The 22,734-nt window shown below is 40.8% G+C and overlaps 1 protein-coding gene across 1 annotated transcript in view; it reads left to right on the plus strand.

Annotated features, from left to right (window-relative positions):
* Positions 1-22,734, plus strand: part of TG (thyroglobulin) — a 146,386-nt gene that overhangs the window by 109,096 nt on the left and 14,556 nt on the right. Inside the window, exons 42-45 of the mRNA XM_059846627.1 lie at positions 6,741-6,905; positions 7,653-7,820; positions 16,257-16,438; positions 20,250-20,357. Of these exons, the coding sequence (XP_059702610.1) occupies positions 6,741-6,905; positions 7,653-7,820; positions 16,257-16,438; positions 20,250-20,357 (623 nt within the window). The remainder of the gene's footprint in view (positions 1-6,740; positions 6,906-7,652; positions 7,821-16,256; positions 16,439-20,249; positions 20,358-22,734) is intronic.

The raw sequence follows: 22,734 nt of genomic DNA on the forward strand, positions 1-22,734 counted from the left end.
AGGGAACTTGATAAGCTAATCAGTCTGTAGCATGGTTCTGTGGTTACCCTGGCCAGTTATATTTTATTGTTTAGGACATTCTTGCTTTCTTCAAATCACAAGGATGGGACCTGCATGTCCATTAATGGCATTCACCAAATTGATGAACAGTCTCTGAAACTACTAAAATATCATGGATTAGGGGATGTCTGCAGATGAGAATGGGCAGAGGCAGAGCCTTCTCCCAGTCCTTCTCACCACCCTCAGCCTTAGGCTGCCTCTGACAGTCTTTGTGCCTTTACAAGAAATAAAGTTACATCCTAAAATGCACTTGGGAATGGGACAGATCTTGCACTTTGCAGGAGAGATTGGTCACATTTAAAGAAAGGCTGGACTTGCTTGATAGAACATGATCTGCTAGAAACACAGTAAATCTCAGACACTGTTTCTATCGTGCTTGTAGAGGAACTGATGAGTTTGCAGTGGAAGGTGGTAGATAGAATTCTCCATTTCCGTGTCATTTCTGCCTATTGCTGGTGGCTGGCAGCTTCTGTGCAAGGATGAGAGCTGATTTACCCTTTCTGTGCATTTAGCTAATACCTTGTGTCAAATAGGATAATTTATAATTAGTGTTTCCATCTAAATGGAAGAAAGTGCTTGTATGAATTAAGTAGGACTTTGTATGTCATCTTAGAAATATTCATATCCTGTTATTCAAGTCACTAACCTGACACAGGCACTCTGTGAGTCACTTCTGAGAGGAACATTGTCCTTGCAGGGTTGCCTCTGATGTCAGCAAAGAGGGGTTTGCAAAGGCTGATATATGAAATTTTCCTTTTTCAAAATGTTATTTTTGATATAAGAGAGAGAACCCTTGCCCTCCCTCCATTTTTATATGGAAATTACAGTCTAGTAGACAATTATGGAGGGAAAGATGTTTCTTTCTCAGTCCCCCCTTCCATTGCTGGACTGACCTGACCATTCCCTGTTACACTCCCTGTGCTGGTGTTTGCCAGGTGTCTGCCAAATGTCTTAGCTGTGACAGAGACTCCCTGGGCTGTTCCCAAAGCCTTCTACTTCTCCAGGCTCTTGAAGCCAGGCTTCATGAAAGCCTGGAAGAATGACATTATTGTCATCACATAGAGCCCTGCAGCCTTGGTGTCCTGTAAGCACTGGTCACTATGCAGAATTGGTTATCTAAGGAAAAACAGTGAAGGACACTGAAAAACAACCCTGCAAGAAACAAGGAAATAGGGTCCAAATTGAAAACAACTTCTGAAAATAGTTTAAATCCAGTCTGTTAAAGAATAATCTCCTGAACTCATTGGGAAAGTGAGTCAGCGGTTGTTTAGTTGCAGCTTGCTTATTTTTGCAGGAAGATAAAACAGGATTTAAACACTATCTTTAATCTGGCATTAACTGGAACTGAAGGCACCCTCAAACAGAAATAAGGTTCTGTTGCCTGTCCATGGAGTAATTATCCTTAAGCACAAACTACCAAGGAGAAGGCTGTGTGATGCATTTCTCTGTGTCTCTGAGCCCAGCTTAAATGCTTCATGCAAGATCAAACACAAACCATGTTTTAAAGGATAGGAAGCACTTGAGCTCAGCAGTCAGGAAATGGAAGAGCCCTGGCTATCCTGAAGGTCAAACCAGATGGTCTGACAGATACTTCTGGCTGGGAACTGTGCGCATCTGAGCCTGGAGAGTGCCTATTTTTAACAAATAAAATATTGCTGTACAGCTGGCTCTTTTGGGAAAGTAGAATTCTCAGGACATTTCCTTGCTCTGACTGTTTGCATTAGATGTCTTTTGATCTCATTTTTGGGTGGTGTTACTGTAATTGCTGTTTCCATTGCCTGTAGCATGGTTCAGGGCACACAGAAAGCCTGCTCTGGCTGCAGCCATCAGAGAAACCCCATGCTCTTGAAGGGAGTGCATGTGTTGAGGAGACAAGAAAGAATTTCATTTTCAAGTCAGTTTGGGAAAAAACCAAGAGATTGTGATGTGAGGAGAGGAAGCTGCATTTGGGTTTGCAGAGTGTGGGTGATAAAATCAAGTTCCCGTGAAGTTTCTAATCATTAGATGTGTTCTGAATAATTTTTGAAACATTTTGCAGAAGTGAGCTTCCAAAGTAAATGAGGAATCAAAAGTCATTCAGCACTGCAGCTTATATGGCAATTGTCTTTTCCAGATATGTTGTGAGACAGGTACAGAGTACAGTGATAGCACTGCAGTGGGTTGACTCTGGCTGCACACCAGCTGCTCACTAAACCTCCTCTGCCCTCTTCAGCTGGCAGGGGAGAGAAAATAAAATGAAAATCTCGTGGGTCAAGATAAGTACAGGGAGAAATCACCCACTGGTTACCAGCACAGACAGGGAAATTAAACTAATTAATTTTAATTAGTTTAATTTATTACCAATTAAACAGAGCAGGATAATGAGAAGTAAAGCATGTTTATGACCATCTGGGATTTTCCATTCTCACTCTTCCTTACAATACTGCAACTATTTCATTTAGACTCCCTCACTACCAAAATGGCCACAAACCAAACAGAGGTCTGTATATTCTTTTTTGTCATCTCATCAGAACAGCAGCAAGAGCTTGTGGAGGAAGAGTGGGATGGCCAGGATAGTGTCCATGAAAGTCTGTTGAACTCTGGTGTCCCAAAAGAAAAGTTTGCAAGAGGCACCAGCCCCAGCTCAGCTGGTCACAGCCTGATAACAAAATGAGAATTCACCTTCATGTAATACTGATTCATCAGCTTCTCACCATTGTGAGCTCCAGCATTTCCTGGTATCTGAATTTCTACCGTGTATCTGAACCTCTAATATTGAAAAGAGAAATTGAGAAGAGAAATGCTGGCAATGCTCTGGGTCCCTGAACTAAATAGTACCCAAGGCTTTGACTCCCATTTTCAATGCCATCACTTGTTGCAGTAGGTGCTATTGCTCAACACTGCAAAGTTCCTCCTACTCCTATGAATTTTGGAGAGCAGTGTCACCATGCTGTTGTGGATTGTGTAAAACAGCTGCTACTGCTTCTTCTTTCAAACACTTTTGACTGGGTTGGTGTCAAAAATGTCAATGGAACTTCCTCTGTCTTCCCCTTCCCCCTTGTTGTGGGTCTGTCTGTAAGGACAGCTAAAACAAGAAGTGTGTGTGGCTTCAGTTCCCTGTAAATCAATTCTAAATGATGCCCCAGTGATGACAAAGTGACTAATGACTACAATTTTATTGTTTATGTCATTTTTTAGAGGTTCACTTTCAAAAAACAACTCTGCTGGAACAGCAAAGATTTCCCTTGTTAGTTTTAAAAGTGATTTTTTTAGCTCTTGTGTTCATGGGTACAGGAGAATTCTTGGAGAATTAAAAACTAGAGGACTAACAAAAAGAACACAGTGTTTGTTATTCTTGAGCTGATCTCATGATTTTTGGTTTTGTGATTCATGATTCTGTCATGTTGATGGTAATACGGGTGTCATGTAATGGAAACAAACAGGCCCTCCACTATTTCTGCTTCTGCCTAAGTAGTATTATTTTTTAAAGTACACAAGTCCTCCATTATTGGTTTCTGGGACAAATCACACAAATAAATTATGGTTTTATAGGAAAAGAGGAAACTGCTAAGTGTAGATCTATTATTCTCTCTGTCCTGAGCCCATTCTATAATGTGAGTTCAGTGTTTAGGGAAGATTTCTGTTTAATGTGAAAACTGCAAGCTCAAAAAAAGAAAGAAAATTAGTTCTAGGCAATACCAGCTTCTATGCTCACTTATTTGTTCTCAAAGGTGTTTTTATTTGGTTTTTTTTTTTTTTTTTTTTTTTTTTTTAACAATAATGAAGAAACAGTGACCCTGAATTTTGATGTGCATTTGTAAAGCAGAGGACTGGTACAGTTTTGGTTGTATAACTTCTGCCCTAAGAGAAGTCATGTTTCTAAAGCCTGGAATAAATTTTGGATGCACCTTGAAAGGAAACATAGTGGTATTGTTTCTAAATACTCTTTGAACGATGTTTCGTGTTACTCTATCTCCTGCTTCCAGTTCTAGCAAAAATTAAACATGATTAAAAGTAGTAGATTCCACATCTCTTTCAAACCCCAAAGATTTGGTCTCTTTCAAACCCCAGATGCAAGACTTGCTTCCTGAATATGGGTATTACCAAAAAAGCAAACTGAGGAAGTGGCCATTTAGGTGGAAAATGGAAGAAAAAGTACAGAATGAAGAGCAAATAAACCTGTTGTAACCACTCACAGAAAGAAGAGAAAATATCCACAGCCAGATTGAGGCTCCATCAAGCTCTTCTCCCCCCAGAAATGTATTTGCAGAAGTTTAGGGGTTTTGTTTTACTCATTGAGCTTTGACTATATCTACTGCCAGCCCGTACACATCCCTGGCTGTGACATGAAGATTTGTTTGCCCAAGCTCTTAGATCTGCCCCTGCAGTAGAGAACTTGGGGACACTTCTGTTCAGAACCTTTTGCAGTCTTTGTTTTGCCAAGTACATGACCTCAGGACAATCTTTTGGGTTGTGAATATCTGAGACAGGGAAACTTTGCACAGCTTTTAAAATCTCCAGGAGGAAATGTGTTCAAAATCAAGCACACACAAGGATGTTTTGCTTGGTCCCAGTGAATTTTTGGATTCCATATATCATCTGCTTTCAGTACTCTTTCCCTACCAAACTTGGCCTTTTAAGGCAGCAACTTCAGAATTTCCACAGAAACTGACACTTTCAAAATTTGTAAAACTTTTGGAGTTTGGGTAACTGAAATCCTTTAAATTTTTATTATTTTGTTTTAAATGAATACTATTTGGAGGTACTATATACTTGATAAAGCATGCTGAGCATGTTCAGATCTGATGTGGAAGAATATGTTTGCCAGATTAGTGTATAAATATTGTGTAGTCCTGAATTTAATTTTTCTGCTGTATTGAGGGGGTTCATAATTCCTTACTCCTCATGAAATGCAAGGCAGCTCCTTTTCTGAGGGAAGCTGACATGGTTTGTTATCCCTTTTCTAGTCTCACTCGTCATAGCTCTGATGAACATACTCTTCCAAAGGCCAGGTTAAAATACATGGTTCTCATTCCATGTGCTGGGAACCCACCCACAGACAAGATATTCTCATCAAAGATATTTTTCTTTCTCTCTCATGACCAGCTGAGTCAGTGCACCTAGTCAGCAGCTGGCAAATGTCGTGCCTTACAAAATAGACCACTGCAAATACTATGAGAGAATAAAGCCCTTTGCTTACTCATGTAAATTGAGTTCTGAAGTGAGGAATAAGACCAAGTTTTCTTTATTTCTTCTTCTCTAGTTCTTCCACTCTCTTAAAACTCAAGATGGCTCTTACAGTGGCCCAGATTAAAAAATTAGATTTTTCCTTTGGTTATCTGCAACCATTTTCATCTCAATCATTAAGTAATAACAGTGCTTGTTTTCCAGATCTGCTGAAAAAGAAGAGAAACCTTTCAGGAGTATCACTGGAAATTCTGCATGCAGTGAACTAAAAAGATTGCCTCTACACCCAAACCTAAATTACCTCTTTCTCACTATTTTTGGAAATCAATTTCTCCAGTTGTGAGCAATGGAATCCCATTAGTATCAATGGCTCTGCTTGTCTGAAATACAAAAAATGTTGTGGATGCTGGCCAGGGCTTCACAGAGTTCTTTGGGCTCAGAGGTTTGAGACAATTTCAATTTAAAGATTTGCCAATTGTTTTTTGTTTCTTTTAACTTGCTTTTCAAGGCTTATAGTTATGCTTTGAGCAAATTTAGTAAGAAGTATGTTAATCAGTTCAATACATCGGGGTCTATCATATCATGCATCTGGGTTGCGGGGTTTTTTAGAGGACAGAGCTAATTTTAGCAGCTGTTATCAGTAAACTGATGCAAATGTTTGGAAATTAGTCATTTGAACCATGTCAGAGCTATTCCAGCCTTTCTGTTCTAGGTCAGATCTTATCAGATTTAAACTAATTTATCTGCATTTGCAACAACTAGTTTTCACGTTTACTCAAAAATATTGTGCCATCCTTTCTTGTGAAGAACATTTGCTATGTTGGCACAGCTGTAATAAGAATACAAAGAGCCTGGGGTAGAGACTGGAGCCTTGCTCTGGTTTTGATCTTCATGCTCTGGTTAATCTTCTGCAGTTTCCTTTAGTCTTTTGTTCCTACTTCTTCAGTTCATGGCACTTCCAGACCCTCCCTGCTCCCTGTGCTAGTTATCTTTGGTTTCTAGCTGAAGTTGATTTACACTCAATGTGAATACTTAGTGCTCATTTGTCCTTGTACCAGCATTGTCCCAAGGTAGAAACAGCTTTTCTTTATGGACATCACACCTGCTCTCTGTCCTTGTTTATCAGAGCTTTGATAAAACTCCATTTAGCCTCCTCTGTCAGTAAGATGGGCCCTCCATTCCCTCACAGAACCTTCTTTATATCTGCCCCAGTCTCAATTTCTCCTTTGGTGGTTTCTCCTTCCACCAAAGTTTTCAGAATGATTTGTGATTTGCTTTGAGACATAATATAGATACTTAGAGCTTTTCCAAAATTACTGTGGCAGAGCTGGAAACAGCCTAACTCACCCTTCACCCCTTTGTTTTGATCTTTAGAACTTGCTTATTTTAATTTAAAAGCCAGGGTTTTACGTTCTGCAGGTGGAAAGACTTTTCTTCCCATCTTTTGTACCTGCACCAGGGAACCAGGTGATCTGACAACATATATTGACTGATATTTTGGGTTTTTTTTCTAGGGAGGCTCAGCTTTTTCTCCAGCATCCATAATTACTACCAGGAGGGCACAGACCCAAGCAGCAGCCCTGGCTGAAGATGTGGGATGCCCTTCATCCACCAGTGAGGAAATTGTAGCCTGCCTTCGCCAGTTGCCTGCCCGTGTCCTCAATGATGCTCAAACTAAGGTACAACATAGCAAAGCATATGCCATTGGCAAGAAATCAAAAAGTTTCCATTCACACAAAGTTGTGAGAGAGAAACCTTAAAAAATCATTTAGTCTGAATCCTTGTGAAAGAGGAACTGGACTATTTTTGGTGGAAGGAAGTTGTTGTCCACAACATGCAGCTTTGAGCTATGAATACTCACAATTTGATTCTCCTTTAGACTAAATTCCTTTTACACTTCTTTAATCATGTCTTCTGAAATGAATCTAAAAATTGTTTTTTCCCTCCTTTCAGCTCCCTCTTGCCTGCCCCTGGGTGTTACTCTAGAGGAGAGTCAAATGTCTGCAGCTTTAATAACAGAACTTATGCAGAAAACGAAGCAGGATGGGATGTCATTGTTCAGTATTTGAAGTGGGAGGCCTGTGAAAGCTGCAGTATAAATAAATCTAGAGATGGATCCTTTACCCACAAATTAAAACACCCACCTGCAATAAATTTTCCAGTGAGGACCAGCATGGAGTCAATCCCTAGTTTAAAAACATTTTTATGACTATAAGACCATCCTTTTTCTTGGCATCTTCTGTTTGTTTCATCTACTGAGACTGTCAGCAAAATCATTGTTTACTGCCAGTGATGAGTTTGCACTTATATTACCTGGTCACTTGTTCACTTGAAGGGAATCAATCAGTTGAATTAAAATAGAATTTAAAGAGTAACTATATTAACTGCACAGTTCTTGCTCTTTCTATTTTTTTTTTTCAACACAGCTGCTAGCTATAAGTGGCCCATTCCAGTACTGGGGTCCTGTGATGGATGGAATTTACCTCCAAGAACCTTTGGCTAAAGCCCTGCAGCGCCCTCGGCTTCGGAAGATAGATCTGCTCATTGGAAGTGCTCAACAAGATGGTCTCATCAGCAGAGCCAAGGCAATTAAGGTAGGAGGACACTCACTGTTAATGAACTGATGGCATCACTGTGATTACAGTAATGACTGTAATGACATGCAGCCTGGAGAGATGTTTTTTGATTTCTACAAGTTGTGAATTATACTCCACAGAAATATGCAAATGCATTGTCCTTCTCCAGCCAGTCTTGGTCAGGATGACTAATGACATAATAATATGTGTTGATTAATATTTCTGTGGGAGATACAAAATGATAAGAGACCAGAAGTGATTTAGCATTTATGTTCTACTGCCTTTAAAACCCTCTTTATATTTCAATTTCAGTAGTATCTCGCAAAGATGAAAGCAACTTAACTATACATTTCTTCACTGTGCAGCAGGATTAAATTAGCTTTTTGTGGTTTTTTAAGCAACCTTTTCCTTTTGTCTTTAGCAACCTTTTTCCTTTTTTCTCCTAGAAGTCCATTTTCTTGTAAAGATGATTCTGAGTATGGACTAGCTGTTATAAGGAGCAGCACTGGCCTGATGTGTGGTCTCTGGTTACTGGACAGAAACTGGTGAAAACAAAAAGAATTTCATCCATGCTGTACTGTCTGTTGCTATCTTGCAACAGGATTGTTGCAAGATTTCGCCTCTTAGAAGGCACTGAAATGTCAGTCTCAGCTTCTCTTTGCTGGTAGCCAAAAGCACATAGACCAATTTAATTCAGAATTAATGGCTCACATGAATTAAAGTTCATATTACTTGTTTACTCTCTATCAGAAATTTCCTGCTCTTTTTTCATTTATTTTCCTTTTTTGGAGTCAATTTCAATAGAAAGTCATAGGAGAAAGGTACAGAAGATATAGTGTGATGCTGGAGGCCTGCAGATAATGATCCAGACCCTCTGAGAGTGGAATAAACCTCAGTGACCTCATTACAAGTCCTGTGATGAAGACTAGGGTGTGAAATTCTTTCCTTTACCACTATTTCTGCATATGACAGTTGTCTGCAAAATTGAGATGAAATTCCATGTTGTATTAAAAATTTTGCAACAAATCATGGTGTTGATGAAAGGCACAAGTGCTAAATCCCAGCACTGTCAGATTGAAATGAAAAGAAAAACACTTGCAACTGAGAGTTCAGTAGAAAAATGTTGCCTGTCCAAAAATAAAACTGGAAATATCTTTTTTATTTAAAGGCTTGCAGAAAATAAGATGGGAAGGGAACTTAGTAAGTTGGTACAACTCAACTGTAAGAAAGGATCATATCTACTGATGGTTTTTTAAAATGTCCCTCTATTTCTATTTTCCTGTGGCTTCAGGCTTGTAGGACTTGAGGGAATATGAATGCTTTGACCAGTCTGTATTCCTGTCTGGGTTGTTTTCTTAAAGACCTGCTGCAAGGTTGAAGTTTCCTGATTTCTCTCTTGTCAACACAGTTAGGGTATTATTTTCTGGGAAACTGTAATAGTCCTTCCATTACTGAGCTACTTATGAAGATGCAGTCTCCAGGTCCTCAGCAGCATTTCTATGTGCTAGCCATGACCATGTATGGTTGCAGTCAATCTGATTATGAAGTCCTGAATAAGCCACAGACATATTTAGCTACAGTGACAAAATCTAGTGCAGATGGTGGTTGTTACTTGGAAGTCTGTACCCCATTTCCTCTGTCAAATTTCATGAGAGATCTTTAACCTGTGCTTAATGTCCTCTCTCCACAACAGACCTCAAAGAAGGATTTGAGGCAACCCACCCTGTATCCCAATCATCTACATAATTAATGTTAAGGGTTTCTTTGAGGTAAATCTCACTTGCACCTCTCTAGGAATAGCCAAAGCTGGTTTTACTGGTACACTAAGGAGTGTGGGAAGGCTTAGCTGATGGACAGAGCACTGAACTGAACTTGGGGAACCAAGGCATAGTTGCTAGTTTGCCTTTGACTACACCCAAAGTATTTCATCTGTCCTAAAAAGAGGGAAGCAAACCTTCCTGGGGTGAAAATTCACCTATGGCTGTGTTCCTGCTCTGCAGAGAGAAGATCTATGGATGCATTTCGGTGAACAAACACAGCTGAAAGGTGCTCTGGCAAGCCTATGGAATTGGCAAAGTCCTAATTGCCATCTTCTTTAGGATGGCTATGTCAGTGTAAACAGTGCAAAGAGTGAAGGGTAAAAACATTTAACCCTTACTGACTTGCTCCACCAGTTCCTGGGAATAACTGTGCTGGGCAATTCTGTCAAGGACTTGTTCTCTTAATCCTAATTTCTCTTAGTGCTGATCCTGTAAATGGTAAGGAGGCACTTTGAGCCATTTGGATGTAAGCAAGCTTGAAACATGATGCAAATCTTATCACCTTAGACTGAAGCTGCATGCAAGTGTTATAAACTCTTTGCACTCTTCACATAGAAGTGAGAGTGAAACTCTAGGCTGCAACCAGATCAGAAGGTGGAAAATCCAGTTGGCACTGTGTTGCTCTGTGGGATCTTACTGGCCTTGGGTTGCTCTGCTTGTCTCTCTACTCCCACTGCAACACTGTGCTTGTGCCTATTAAGGTCTTTGCTATGAAGAATGAAACAGAAAGACAGAAGGCACCACTTATGTGCTAGCAAAACATTTATGTTCGATTTGCTTACAATTAAATGCTGAGGTCTCTCAGTGGTGTTTGCAGCAAGAGAGTATGCTCATGAAATGTCCATTTTATGGCAGTCATTGAAATGCTTATTCATGTGAACTGAGCCAGATTCATCACTTCCTGGAGCACTTCCTACTCATGCCCAGTGCAGCAATCACAAGGTTGAAATTAAGTGGGAAACAAAGCAGAGTTTGTTAAGGGAATGGCAAGTGGTACCATCATGTACTATTATGTGACATGGAGTGGTTAAGCCTGAACCCATTTACTGCAATTCCCATGGCACACCTTCAGGGAATATTAGCTTTGAGCAGTCATAGATTAGGGCAGCTGAGCAGAAACTTCTAGAAATGTTCATTTCAATTCCCAACTGGACAAAAATTTTATCCCTGTCCTATATGTGATGCTCAGATGGGAGGACCTAATGGCATTAAATTTATGGATTCACTCCTGCTGTTCTATGTCTGTGTTTATCTGTGTTTGCATGGAGGTCAGTATAGCCCAGTCTGTGTCCTCCATATGTTAAGTACGTGCTATGTAATCTACATATTGCAAGGATTTAGTTGAAAGACTGAGGTTGTATGTCATGTGTTTCTTTTTCTTTCCCTCCTTAGTACAATCTAGCTGGATGCAGAACCCAAATCCAGTACATAGGGCAGCGGGTAGGTAGAAATCTAGATAATTTACTTCATGTAAGCAAATGGATCTGTGCAATACAGATCTACCATCCTGCAATTTAGTACAGTCACTTAATTTCTTTATGGAAAAAGGTATTCAGCAATATACAGCAGGTGATAAATAGGTGTATATTTGTTGTTATGACCAGGGAGAGGTGTCTCCATAAATGCCATCAGTGAGGAGAATGGTCTGAACTCTTTACTTCATATTGAAACTAGTTAGAAATCTTGGAAGACTCTGCTGAATGGCTTCAGGTCTTTCACCATCTTTTGTGACAGTGTTTGTCAAAAACCATTTAAGGCCTAATGTCTGTCCATACACTGTTAGCATTATCACTGTTTCAGTTTGTCAAAAAAGTACATTTTGCCCCTTGGAAGATGTAAATATTTGGTCTACCTACTGCTACAATTTCTTTTTAAGTAAAACACTGGGCCAGTTCTACTCACATGCTCCATAAGCTATCCTGCAGCAACAAGAACAGTAAGGAGTGTGTAACTCATTATTTAGGCAATGCTTATGATGTTTTTGAATCATCAGAAGAGTAGAAAGGAGTGCATGTGCTGCCTTAAAATATTTTCTTAAATAATTTCTTTGAAAAGTCGACTATAACTCTGAGCCAATTCCTAATGCTTCTTTAAAGGTTAGCAAAATGTAAATTATTTTACATGATGTGCAGCTGTTTCTATTAATCTGGTAGCAGCTGTTGTATCTACTATGATTTGAAAATTGTTCTTTGGTCATATATTTTCTAATGGGAACATATGTTGGACATGGAAAATTGGTTGAATTGAATCAGTTTCTGAGAAGTTAAAATATTTTGTCTTTTTTATGTTTAATGAATTTTATTTTGAACATATTGCTTTGGTTTTGGCCATCATGTTTAAGTCAGATGTTTAAATTATACTGTAGCCAAAGCAATGTTTGACAAATTGTTTCAGGTTGTGCTATTTTAATGTTGTTTGAGGGATGAAAATTCTTACCATCTTACAATTGCTAGTTCTGTTTATTATCCATCTCTTCCTGTTGAGCCCTCTTTCATCCGGGTCAACACGTCTTGAAGGCCCCACAATATTATAAATTCCTGCTGAGAAAACTCTGAAAATTGCTGAGTTTTGGGGGCATTTTGAAGACCACAGAAACCTGTACAGTGAATCACAGAATTGTAGAACTGAGTTATAGAATACACTGAGTTGGAAGGGACCCTTCAAGACCATTGAGTCCAGCTTGTGCCCCTGCACAGGACAGCCCAAGAATCACACCCTGTGCCTGAGAGCATTGTGCAAACACTTCTTGAAATCAGACAGGCTTCCCTGGGGATCCTGTTCCAATGCCCAACCATCCTCTGGGTGAAGAACCTTTCCCTGACATTTAACCTAATCCTCCCCTGACACAACTCCAGGCATTCCCTTGAGTTCTGTCTCTGTTTGCAAGAGTGAAAAGATCAGTGCCTGCCTGTCCATTCCCCTCACAAGGAAATTGTAACTGCAATGTGGTCTCCCCTCTTTTTCTCCAGGTTGAAGAGACCAAGTGACCTCAGCTGTTCCTCCTATGCCTTCCTCTCCAGACTCTTCACCATCTTTATGACCCTCCTTTGAATGGTCTCTAGAGGCTTAATGTCTTTTTTATATTGTGGTGCCCAAAACTGAGGCTGCCCCAGTGCAGAGCAGAGCAGAGCAGAGCAGGACAATCCCCTCCCTTGCCCTGACAGTTTAGTGTCATTGGCAGACCTCCTTTTGAGTTCTGTACCCAGGTCATTAATGAAGATGCTGAAAAGAGCTGGGCCAAGGATGGAGCCCTGTGGCCCCCACTAGGGACCAGTCACCAGCCTGCTGTCACCCTATCCCACACCCCCCTTGGTGCCTGACCCATGACTCAGTTGTTCACCAATCATGTATCACAGCTATTCAGGTGATAGCTGGCCACTTTTTCCAGAAGGATTTTGTGAGAGACAGTATCAAAAGCTTTGCTGAAATCCGAAGATTTCAGATCTACTGGCTTTCCAGATCAACTAGGTGGGTTGCCTTGTCATAAAAGGAAATCAGGTTTAATATGCAGGACTTTCCCCTCATCAAGCTGTGCTGACTGAGACCAATGACAGTGCTGTCTTTCAGATGTTTTTCAATACCTCACAGAATAATCTTCTCCATAACTTTACCAGCCACTGATGTGAGATTGGCAGGCCAGTAGTTTCCCTGGTCCTCCTTGTCCTTCTTGAAAACTGGGACAATGTTCACCAACTTCCAGTTAGCTGGGGCCTCTCCTGATTCCCAAGACTGCTCAAAAATCATCGAGAGAGGCTTTGGAATGACATGAGCCAGCTCATTGAGGATTCTCAGCTGAATCCCATCAGGCCCTGTAGAGTTGTAGGGATCCAGCTGGAGCACAGCTCCACACAATTTCAGAGTCAGCTGGGAGATGATCATTCTCACAGTCATGGTCTTCCAGCTCAGGGCACTGACGCCCTCATGGTCTGTCACCAGTGTTGAAGACAGAGGCAAAGAATGTATTGAACCTCTCTGCCTTGTCCATGTCCCTGTGGGGGAACTGACCATCTTTATTCAGGAAAGGGTCAAAGTTATTTCTACACTGCCTTTTCTCATTAATATATTTGAAAAAAACTTTTTATTGCCTGTCACATATCTGACAGCTTCACCTCCACTTGAGCTTTGGCCAAATGAATTCTCTCCCTATGGTGGCAAGCAGCATTTCTGTATTCTTCCCGTGTAACCTGACCTTGCTTCAGCTGTGCTTCACTTTCCTTTTTTGCCTTATTTCCAAAAGAAGATCCCTGTCCAGCCAAGCCAGCCTTCTGCCTCTTCCCTGTGACTTCTGACATTAAATACCCAAGGCCAACCACACTGAGTCAGGTCAGAGGGCTGTTCAGCACAAAATGCTGTTTTCAGCAGTGGTTAAAAGAGGCTGCTTGTAAGATTAGGGTAAACAAATCTGATACTTCTGGTTAAAGCTCCCCAAACCTCTAGCACTTTACAGCTCAGGGACTTCCTATCCTGAACTGTTCTTTCTAGTATTTAATAACTACCAAATTATTTTGGTTTTAATTTTTTTTTTAATTCCAAAAATCATTCATGAGACTTAATTTTCACCAATTTTTTGGCATTTACAAAAACATTTGGCGGGGAATTTGTCACCTTAACCATATGATGATCCATCTCCTTCTCTGTGGTTTTCAGCCATAACCTTTATTTGATACTTGACCATTGATGAGAGAGTAATGGATAAGTTCCAATGTTACATAATCAATACCCTAAGGTTTTTTCACTTTGTTTCTCTCTGGTTTAAGTATCCATGATAAGAGTAAACAAGTTAACAAACCCCTTTTAAAAAGCCAACAAAATGAAAGCACTGCATGAAAGTTGCTTGTATGGGTTGATTTATACACAAGAGATTGGGCTTTACTCTGCTGCAGAAAAGTATCTTTTCTTACACACAACTGCTAACCCCAGTCTTCAAATGAGAGATTCCTAATTAAACAAAGCAATGTTTCTGCTGGTTGGTATAAACCCAAAGTGATGTGTGCCAAAGCTGTGATGGAAAAATTGCTTTTGAATTCAGTGAACTTGCAGTCAGGTCTTCAGTGAACATTTCTATTTCCTGCAGAAGAATATGTGTCCTTGCTGGTTTTAAGCTGAATGATTTTGCAGGCAAGAGTGCTGTGCAGTTTCATATGTGGCATTTGTGCACATGAGGTGACGTGTCAGGAGAGAGCTCCCCATCTTTTTTGGAGTACAGCTGTATTACTAAAGCTGGCACCACATGACTCTTTCACACTGCATGGGCCGAAATCCAGCAAAAGAAGAATCTATTAAAAATACAAGGCAAATTGTCAAGATCTTCCTGGACCTTGGGATACTTGGTAGAGTTTTCAAATCCCTCAAAGTCACTTATTCAAAATGCACAGAGTGTTAGAATACTAAGGACAAACCTCACCCTCAGCACATGGGAACTTATTTTCCATCTTTAAGTTCTGTGAGTTTACTGAAAAGGTATAATTCCATCTGTACTTTCTGTATAGGGTTGTGGAAAGACCTTCTAGCAGCATGATGAAAACCAGCTGTGGGCCGTCAAAATAATATATTAAGTAAAGCATCTACAGTAACTAAACTGGGCAGACACTGGCCTAGTTTGCATTAGACTGACTGCCCAAAATAATAGAGGTGGTTTGTTAGATCTTTTTATCTGGAGTTCTAATCCAAGTTTCAACCAATATGCATCTGTATAGTGCCCTCATTAGAAAGGACTTGATGCACAGAAAAGTTCAGGGTAGATTTTTTTTTTTCATGAAGTCGTTTTGTTTCTAAAATTGAAATAAGTTTTTTTAAAAAGTGAAAAGTTTCAATGGATAACATAAAAAACTTCCTCAGAGGAAGATGTGTTGAAAAATTCCAGCAGTCTTTAGCTTTGGTAAAAATGTGTTTGGGTACACGGTTTGGCGCAGAAGGTGGTCCTTGTGACATGGGCACTTTGCTCTGGGGAACTTGCCTTTATGTTAGGAAAGGTCACAGATCTCAGGAAAAAGGGCATTTCCCTGTTGGTTTCTCTGAAAGGCCCTAAGGGTTATGAAGTTTGAAGATCATGGCTGTTCCCTGCATTGGGATTTGAAGAAATTTCTCTTCCTGGTCTAAGGCAGGTATTATTCCAGAAGGGACCCAAATACAGAACTTGGAGGAGCTGTGATCCTTTGTAGGTGTTCCCAGAAGAGGCAGAGTGACATAGCCATGAAATGGCCTACACAACATGTTTGCTTTCTGGAATTTTCAAAGGAAACGAGCAGTAGCTCCCTCTCTCCCCTCTAGCTGTCCTTCATGGTGATCATCAGAAAGGCAGCACTGGACACACGTGCAGTGGAGGACTGTCCCTGGGATCCCCTTCTTGTGAGAGCCAAGATTTCTGTACTATTAGAGATCCACTGGCACCTGTGATTTGGACCTACTAGAGCAGGGTTCTGTACTACTGTGTGTCTAGAGGAAGCCAGTATTTCTCATCGGTGACAGTTTTGGGAAAGCAAAAGTAGGACTGTCCCCTACTCAATCCCCTAGGAATCAGAGATCACAGCAGACAGGAATTTTTCCAGCAGAGGGAGATCTGAGCCTACATTGTTCCTAAAAGATTTATCTTTTGGTTTTTTTTCTGAATTCCATGTATGCACTTTTTTCTCAGAAATTTGAAGAAAGTCAAGGAAGAGCCAACAGCAAAACAGCCTTTTATCAGGCTCTGCAAAATTCTCTAGGAGGAGAAGAGTCCAACTCGTTCATTGAAGATGCAGCTACATGGTATTACTCCCTGGAACACTCAACTGATGATTATTCATCCTTTTCCAGGGCGTTGGAAAACGCCACCCGGTAAGAAAGTCATCCTAGTACAAGTGTGTGATTGGAGTTGAGCAAGGCTTGTTTTGCTTATCTAAAGCGTGTATTTAAATTCTTGAAAAAAACTTGAGACATTCTTATGTAAATGAGTAGAAAATAGGGAATATGATTTCATTTTCTGTGATGTTTCCAATGTGATTGGTAAACAGAAATTGAACTGATTTTTATGCCTTGTGAAAAGTTTGACCTGTCATTCTAGAACTGGATATTGAGTTCAGACTACTAATACTTCTTTTTGCATTTTCTTGTCATAGATGTCTGGGTTGCTTGCACACTGTGCATCAACAGTTCCTTGAGTTGTCTCATCCCTGTGACAGTAGAATTAATAGTCTGCCTTTTATTCACAGTCTCCTAATTATACAGTCAAATACTTTTCCTGATGGTCAAATTTGAAAACTTTGACTTCAGCAATTACAATAATATTTTTTTTAATTATGAAACCTGCAAAATACATTTATTCACAATGTCAGTCATGACTTGAAGCCATTTCCTCTTGCTTGTTACTTTGGAGAGGAAACCAATCATCACCTCACTACAACCTCATTTCAGGTAGTTGTAAAGAGCAATAAAGTTCCCCTTGAGCCTTTTTTTTCTCCAGGCTGAACACCCCTAGCTTCTTCAGCTGCTCTTCATCAGACTTGCGTTCCCTCCCCTTCCCCATTCCATCAGCCTGCTCTGCACAGGCTGCAGCACCTCATGCATGTCAGCAGAGGAATGAGCAGCTTGCCTGCAGTAAATGCAATCCCATCCTTTGCATTGAAACATTGCATGGACCTTTGGGAGGTGGAAGTTGAAAACTTCCTGTTTTCTGCCTCTGAGCAAATTCAGGGGCTGGATGTGTAAGTGGAACAGATTTTCCAGAAATGAATCAAAAAATTACTTCCCTATTCCTGTCTCTGCTTTATGAGCAGATTCATTGTGAAAACTCTTTACTTTTCTAATGTGATGTAGCTTATAAACTGGTGAGTTGAATCCTAATGGGCCTGTCCAAGATGTTCCACCTGTGTTCTGAACTGAGACATCAAAGCTACAGGCTCCTGGTGTCTGCACTCTCAGTGTTTTCTGTCCCACTGTGAGCCTCTCCACAACACCTCAGAGACAGGATTTTCCTTTTATTCCTCCATCAGAGCTGCAGAACATTGCTCTGGGGGAGCCTTAGGGAGCAGGAGAAGAACAGGAGCCAAGATTCTCTGGGAAACATCTGATTTAAAAAGAAGACAGTCCTTTCTGGGTGGTCCAGGTGTGCTGGTGCACTGAGGTCATGGAGGAAACGAGCCAGAGGGTTGTGGGCTGAGCTTTGTGCCATTTGTCAACTCACACATCTTGCCACATTTGTCCTCCTTTGTAGCCTGTCCCAGGGATGGGCCTCCTGTCACCATGACTCTGGGGCCATTGCCTGCAGTACATGCAGAAGCACGGTGGCTCATGGGCATCAAAGCCAGGACTTCAGTCTGCTTCCATCACCACTGTTACCCTGGGGGAATATTCTTTAGATCAGTGAGGTTTTAGGCCATAATAAACCACTGCAGGACTTTTTAACCATTCTTCCCATCCAGAGAACCCTCTATGAGGAGCTGTTATAACACAGGGCTGTCACATTTGATCACTGGCATTCAGCCTGGGGCTCAGTGTGGTGCAAACATTGACTTTTGCAAAGCTGCAAGGGCTGGCATGCCACCCATTTCCAGCAGGAATGGGATACACCAGCAGCTCCTCAGGCTCAGCAGCCTCCTGGGTATAGGGATTACCTGCTCCTTTATGATATGAGGAAAATACCTTGGCTAAGGAAAGAAGTTCATTGTTTATTCCTGGCCAAGCAAAAGGATGAGTAGTGAGACATGGGCATCTGATGATACTTTGCTTCAAACACTTTGGAAATTACTCCAGCTACAGCAGAAAGTGAGGTGAAACAGAAGGCCCAGAATGAGAGTCACCTATATCAGCATCACATATGTGCTGGAGAAAACAGGTTTTTTGGGTTTTTTGATGTTTGGTGGGTTGGTTTGGTTTCGGGTGTTTTCTTCTTAGTTTTGTTTCTTTATAACAAAAAACTTACTACCAGCATAGATGTGTAAGCCAAGAAAAGTTTTATGTAAGGAATTGACTGCTAAAGTTTTAACAGGATTACAAAGTGTGATAAAGACACTTAAGTAGTTGTTATAAACTATATACATTGTGCATATTTTGTGGTTTTAAAATAATTCTACTTTTATATTTGTTTTAGCTGCAATTTTCTGGTATTTTTTTCCCAAGTGTAAAATTGGTTTAATTTTCTTTTTCTTTCCTTTTTTTTTTTTTCCTTTTTAAAACTCTGGTATTCCATGCTTGTAAGAGACAGGCATTTCATTTTTGTGGTTACTATGCATTTAGGTTTTTTTTCCTACTTCCTCAGAATAGCTGACTTTTTTCCCACCCACAGAACCAACTGAGAATCCATTTTAAATGGTGAAATGTAACTCAAAGCATTTCTTGAGATCTATTGCTCTCCCCAGACTCCCTGGTTTTTCAAAGACCATCTGCTCCTCTAAAGCCCCATGCTGGTAGGCATGTGAAGAGCAGTAATTTTTGTTTCATTTGGGTGTTGTCAACCATAACTGTCAAAGAGCCCTGTGGTCAGTGAGCCCAAAGCTTGTGGTCTCACAGATGAGCTTAAAATAAACTCTGCTTAACCAAGATAGCCAAACTGTGCCTTTCATAACCATACCGGTTAAAAATAGCAACATGTTTTCATGCTTCTCTGATGCCGTTCGTTCTTGCACCAGTGAGTTTTTTTGGTTTTTTTGTTTTTTTTTTCTTAACCTACCAAGTCTGAAGGAGAAGCTGAGAAGCTGCTGTTTCAGATTCACTAAGTGGAGAATTGAAACCTCCCAGTTCCTCAGCAGAAATGTTTGTGTGCACTCACCTAGGTAAAGGTATATAAACACCCAAAGCACATGCTGAGTCCTCAGGCACAGGAAGAGTGCAGAGTGAGGGTGCATGTCTATATAAAATTGCCTTGAGGAATCACAGTGAGATACATTGCAGTAAGGTCTCCTCTCTTCTACCTGTCCCTCTTGAACCTCTCATGTTTCTTCCAGCTACTGCTCATCCCACCTTCCAGCCTCCCTTCTTGGGGAAAAAGGAAGGTTTGGAAGGTTTGGACACATTTGCTTCACTGGTACTTTTTAGACCTGGTGTTAAATTGACCATTTGACTTCCTCATTGCACTCTTATTGGTTAATCTTTCTCTCCTTCACATATTGCACAGGAATTCCATATTGATGAGCCTTGCAGGTTATCTTCAAAAGTGGCCTCTTACCTCTTCCACTTCTGGAAACTCTACCCAAGAAATCACACAGAACAAATTCACACATACAAATTCAGAAATTATATTATTGATCCTTAAACCAGGAAATACATAAGACCTCTTATTAGATGCCATTACAATCTAGTGGTGCCAGAAAGAACTTCAAACTACTATAAGGCTGATCCCTTATAAACTAGACTAAAGTGGGATTGGGTTGTGGTTTTTTTTGCCAGGATATTTCTTATGTGTCACGTGGTTGGGTTGCTATCGTTGTTCAGCACTCCATAAAACAGCACTTCTAGTGAATTCTAAGTAGTACTAATCTTGTAGAGGATGAATGTGGTTTCATTCAGTCGATTTGAAGACAGAGATATGATTATCTGGTCTGGAAAATTGAAATAAACTATTGAGAGAGAGAGAGGTCTGTTGCTTGTGGGGGTTCTTCCCTTTTTTCCTTTATGCAACTGTGTCTGTTCCCTGCTCCTCCTTTTTTATCAGTGACCAGTTTATCACATGTCCCATCATAAACATGGCGAGTTACTGGGCTGCTGCCTCTCAAGGAAATGTCTTCATGTACCATGTACCTGAGAGCTCCTCACAGAGCAGGTAAGAAGATGAATTTTATTATGTTTCCTGGATTTAGAGTTTGTAAAACCAGGGCTGACTGTTTGGGCATGCTGTGGAATAAATTAATAGATGTAGGTATGTCAAATAAACATTTCAGATGAGCAAAGGAGGGATTGGTCTCTAATAAATTCTTTAACTTTACAGGAATGCTTTTTCTGAACCGAGGCACTTCCCATTAGATATCTGAATTGAGTTTCCCCTTCCCAACTTACCTACCTGACCAGTTCCAAAGCTAGCCTTTCAGACTCCTACTCTGCGTCTGATAAACCTCCCACAGAGAACCAGAATTTAGTCCAAGTCATCAGGAGTCCACATCTCTCAAGATAAATGGGGCATCATTTTCTAATTACTCAACATTAATTCAACACTGCCCTTTTTTGAGATCAGTGCAGTTGTACTCCAGTTGTACTGACTGGCCTTCAGTGTGGATGAGCTCAGAGATTTATTCCTTCCTGTGCCAGCACTGTGACTGGTGTTCTGCTGACAGACTGTCTCATGGGAAGAAAAATATTTTTGCACACAAGCATTGGTGGACTCAGGCTCTGTGTCATCCTTCATTTTAGAAGCTTACTTGAGGTATTGTCTGCAGGACAAACTGTATTATATTTTAGGCAGAAAGGCCTAAATGGCTGTGGGAGATGGAATGTCTTGTTGAGCACAGAACAATCTGGTAAGCAGAGGCCTTTAAGGTGACCTTCCCTGGCTTTATTTTAGACCCAGCCCTTCACAGAAGTCAGGAAGAGGTGCTGATGTTTGCAGGCAGTGGTCAGCACTTTGGGCTGCCCTGTGACTCACCAGAGTGGCTCCTGATCTCAAAGGCTTGGTGACCAGAAACTGCAGCGACAGTCGCCCCTTCTGTTCCCTGAATCCCCACAGCAGGGCAGGACAGCACACAGGGATGCTTATCCTCATACTGTTTCCTTGTGAGGAGGCCATGCTTGTTCCCAACCCCCTGGACTGCCCCTCGCCTCTCTCCAGGAAGGCTTTTTGAGACCTTTTCCTTGTTCTCAGGCTTCCTCCAAAAGGGCTCAGGGGAGGGATGGTGGATTCCTTCTGGCACCATTTGATCCTGTGAAGTTCCCTGCAAACTGCCTGGGTTTTTTCCCTTCCTGATAGCATAGTGAAAAAGCATTTGAAAGAAGGCAGCCCAGATCTAGGTTACAGATGAAGGCCATTATGCTGTGGTAACACAGGCTTGCTTTCTTTTTAACTGAGAAGTTAATCCTCAGGGAGCCGTTATTTCTCTGGCAGCTCCAGCGGGAATGTTCACAGTGTTCCATTTGGCTACTGATAGGCCCAGATAAGTGATTTTTACAAGGCTCCAAACAGGGCTGAGCTATGGTATGCCAAAAATCCAGCCACACAAATATAAAAGATGTGTTCTCAAATGAGCCAGCAAGTTTTTTCTTGCTTTGGAGAATGGTAGTGACCCAGCCATCTACGATTAGATCTTATTTGTAAGTAGATTAAATAGTACTTATACAGCCTAGACTCACTGGCTTTGAACAGTGATTTTGAATTGATAAGAATTTTCTCTTCTATCCAGCCTTATTTAAGATTTCTCTTGTGCTGATGTTATTTAGCTCTCCTCACACTCTTTTGTGCAGCAATAGTTTACATAGCATGCAGCTACACAATCATATTTATGTTGACACTGGTGTTCTGGGCTAATTACTTTAGTACAAAAGTTATTGGTTTGCTTTTTCATAACCCTCTTTAAAAGAACAAACAAGGCCAGAATGCTGTCTGAAACTTGCAGGAAAGTGAGGCAGAGGCTCAATTGCCTTAAGTTAAGCCACTTGCAAGTGGCCCAACTTGATATGCTGCATGGCATCCTTACTCCTTTAATCTTATTTATCCTTAAGTGCCATTAAAATAAATGCTGAAAAAATATGCTTGAAAGCAAGCACTTCAACAGAAGTTGCAGAATTCAGCTTGTCTGTGTATGAGAGGGTCTCATACTGTTTGTCACTACAACGTGTCTATTTATAAAGTGATACCCTTGTTTCCCAAGGGACCCCACGCGAGGTCCTCTGCTGAAAACACTGCACGTATTTAGTTTACATATTGTCTGTCATTCATTCATTCATTCATTCATTCATTCATTCATTCATTCATTCATTCCTAAATTAATTTTCCTTTATTCTTCATCCCACTTTTGCCATGTCATCCTCGCTGGAGCATTCCCCCCTCCATGCAATGGAGGTGCATTGCAGCCCCACTCATGCCAGTGCTGTGATGCTGTTGAGGGAAGGAGCTTCAAATGGGAGAGTGGCTTTGACTCCTAAAAATGGGAAACCACCAGGAATATAGAGCCAACAAAACAGTTCTTGGGAATATTATCAGCAGTTTGTCT

Source organism: Haemorhous mexicanus, chromosome 1 (assembly GCF_027477595.1).
Source record: "Haemorhous mexicanus isolate bHaeMex1 chromosome 1, bHaeMex1.pri, whole genome shotgun sequence".
In the NCBI taxonomy this organism is placed as follows: domain Eukaryota; kingdom Metazoa; phylum Chordata; class Aves; order Passeriformes; family Fringillidae; genus Haemorhous; species Haemorhous mexicanus.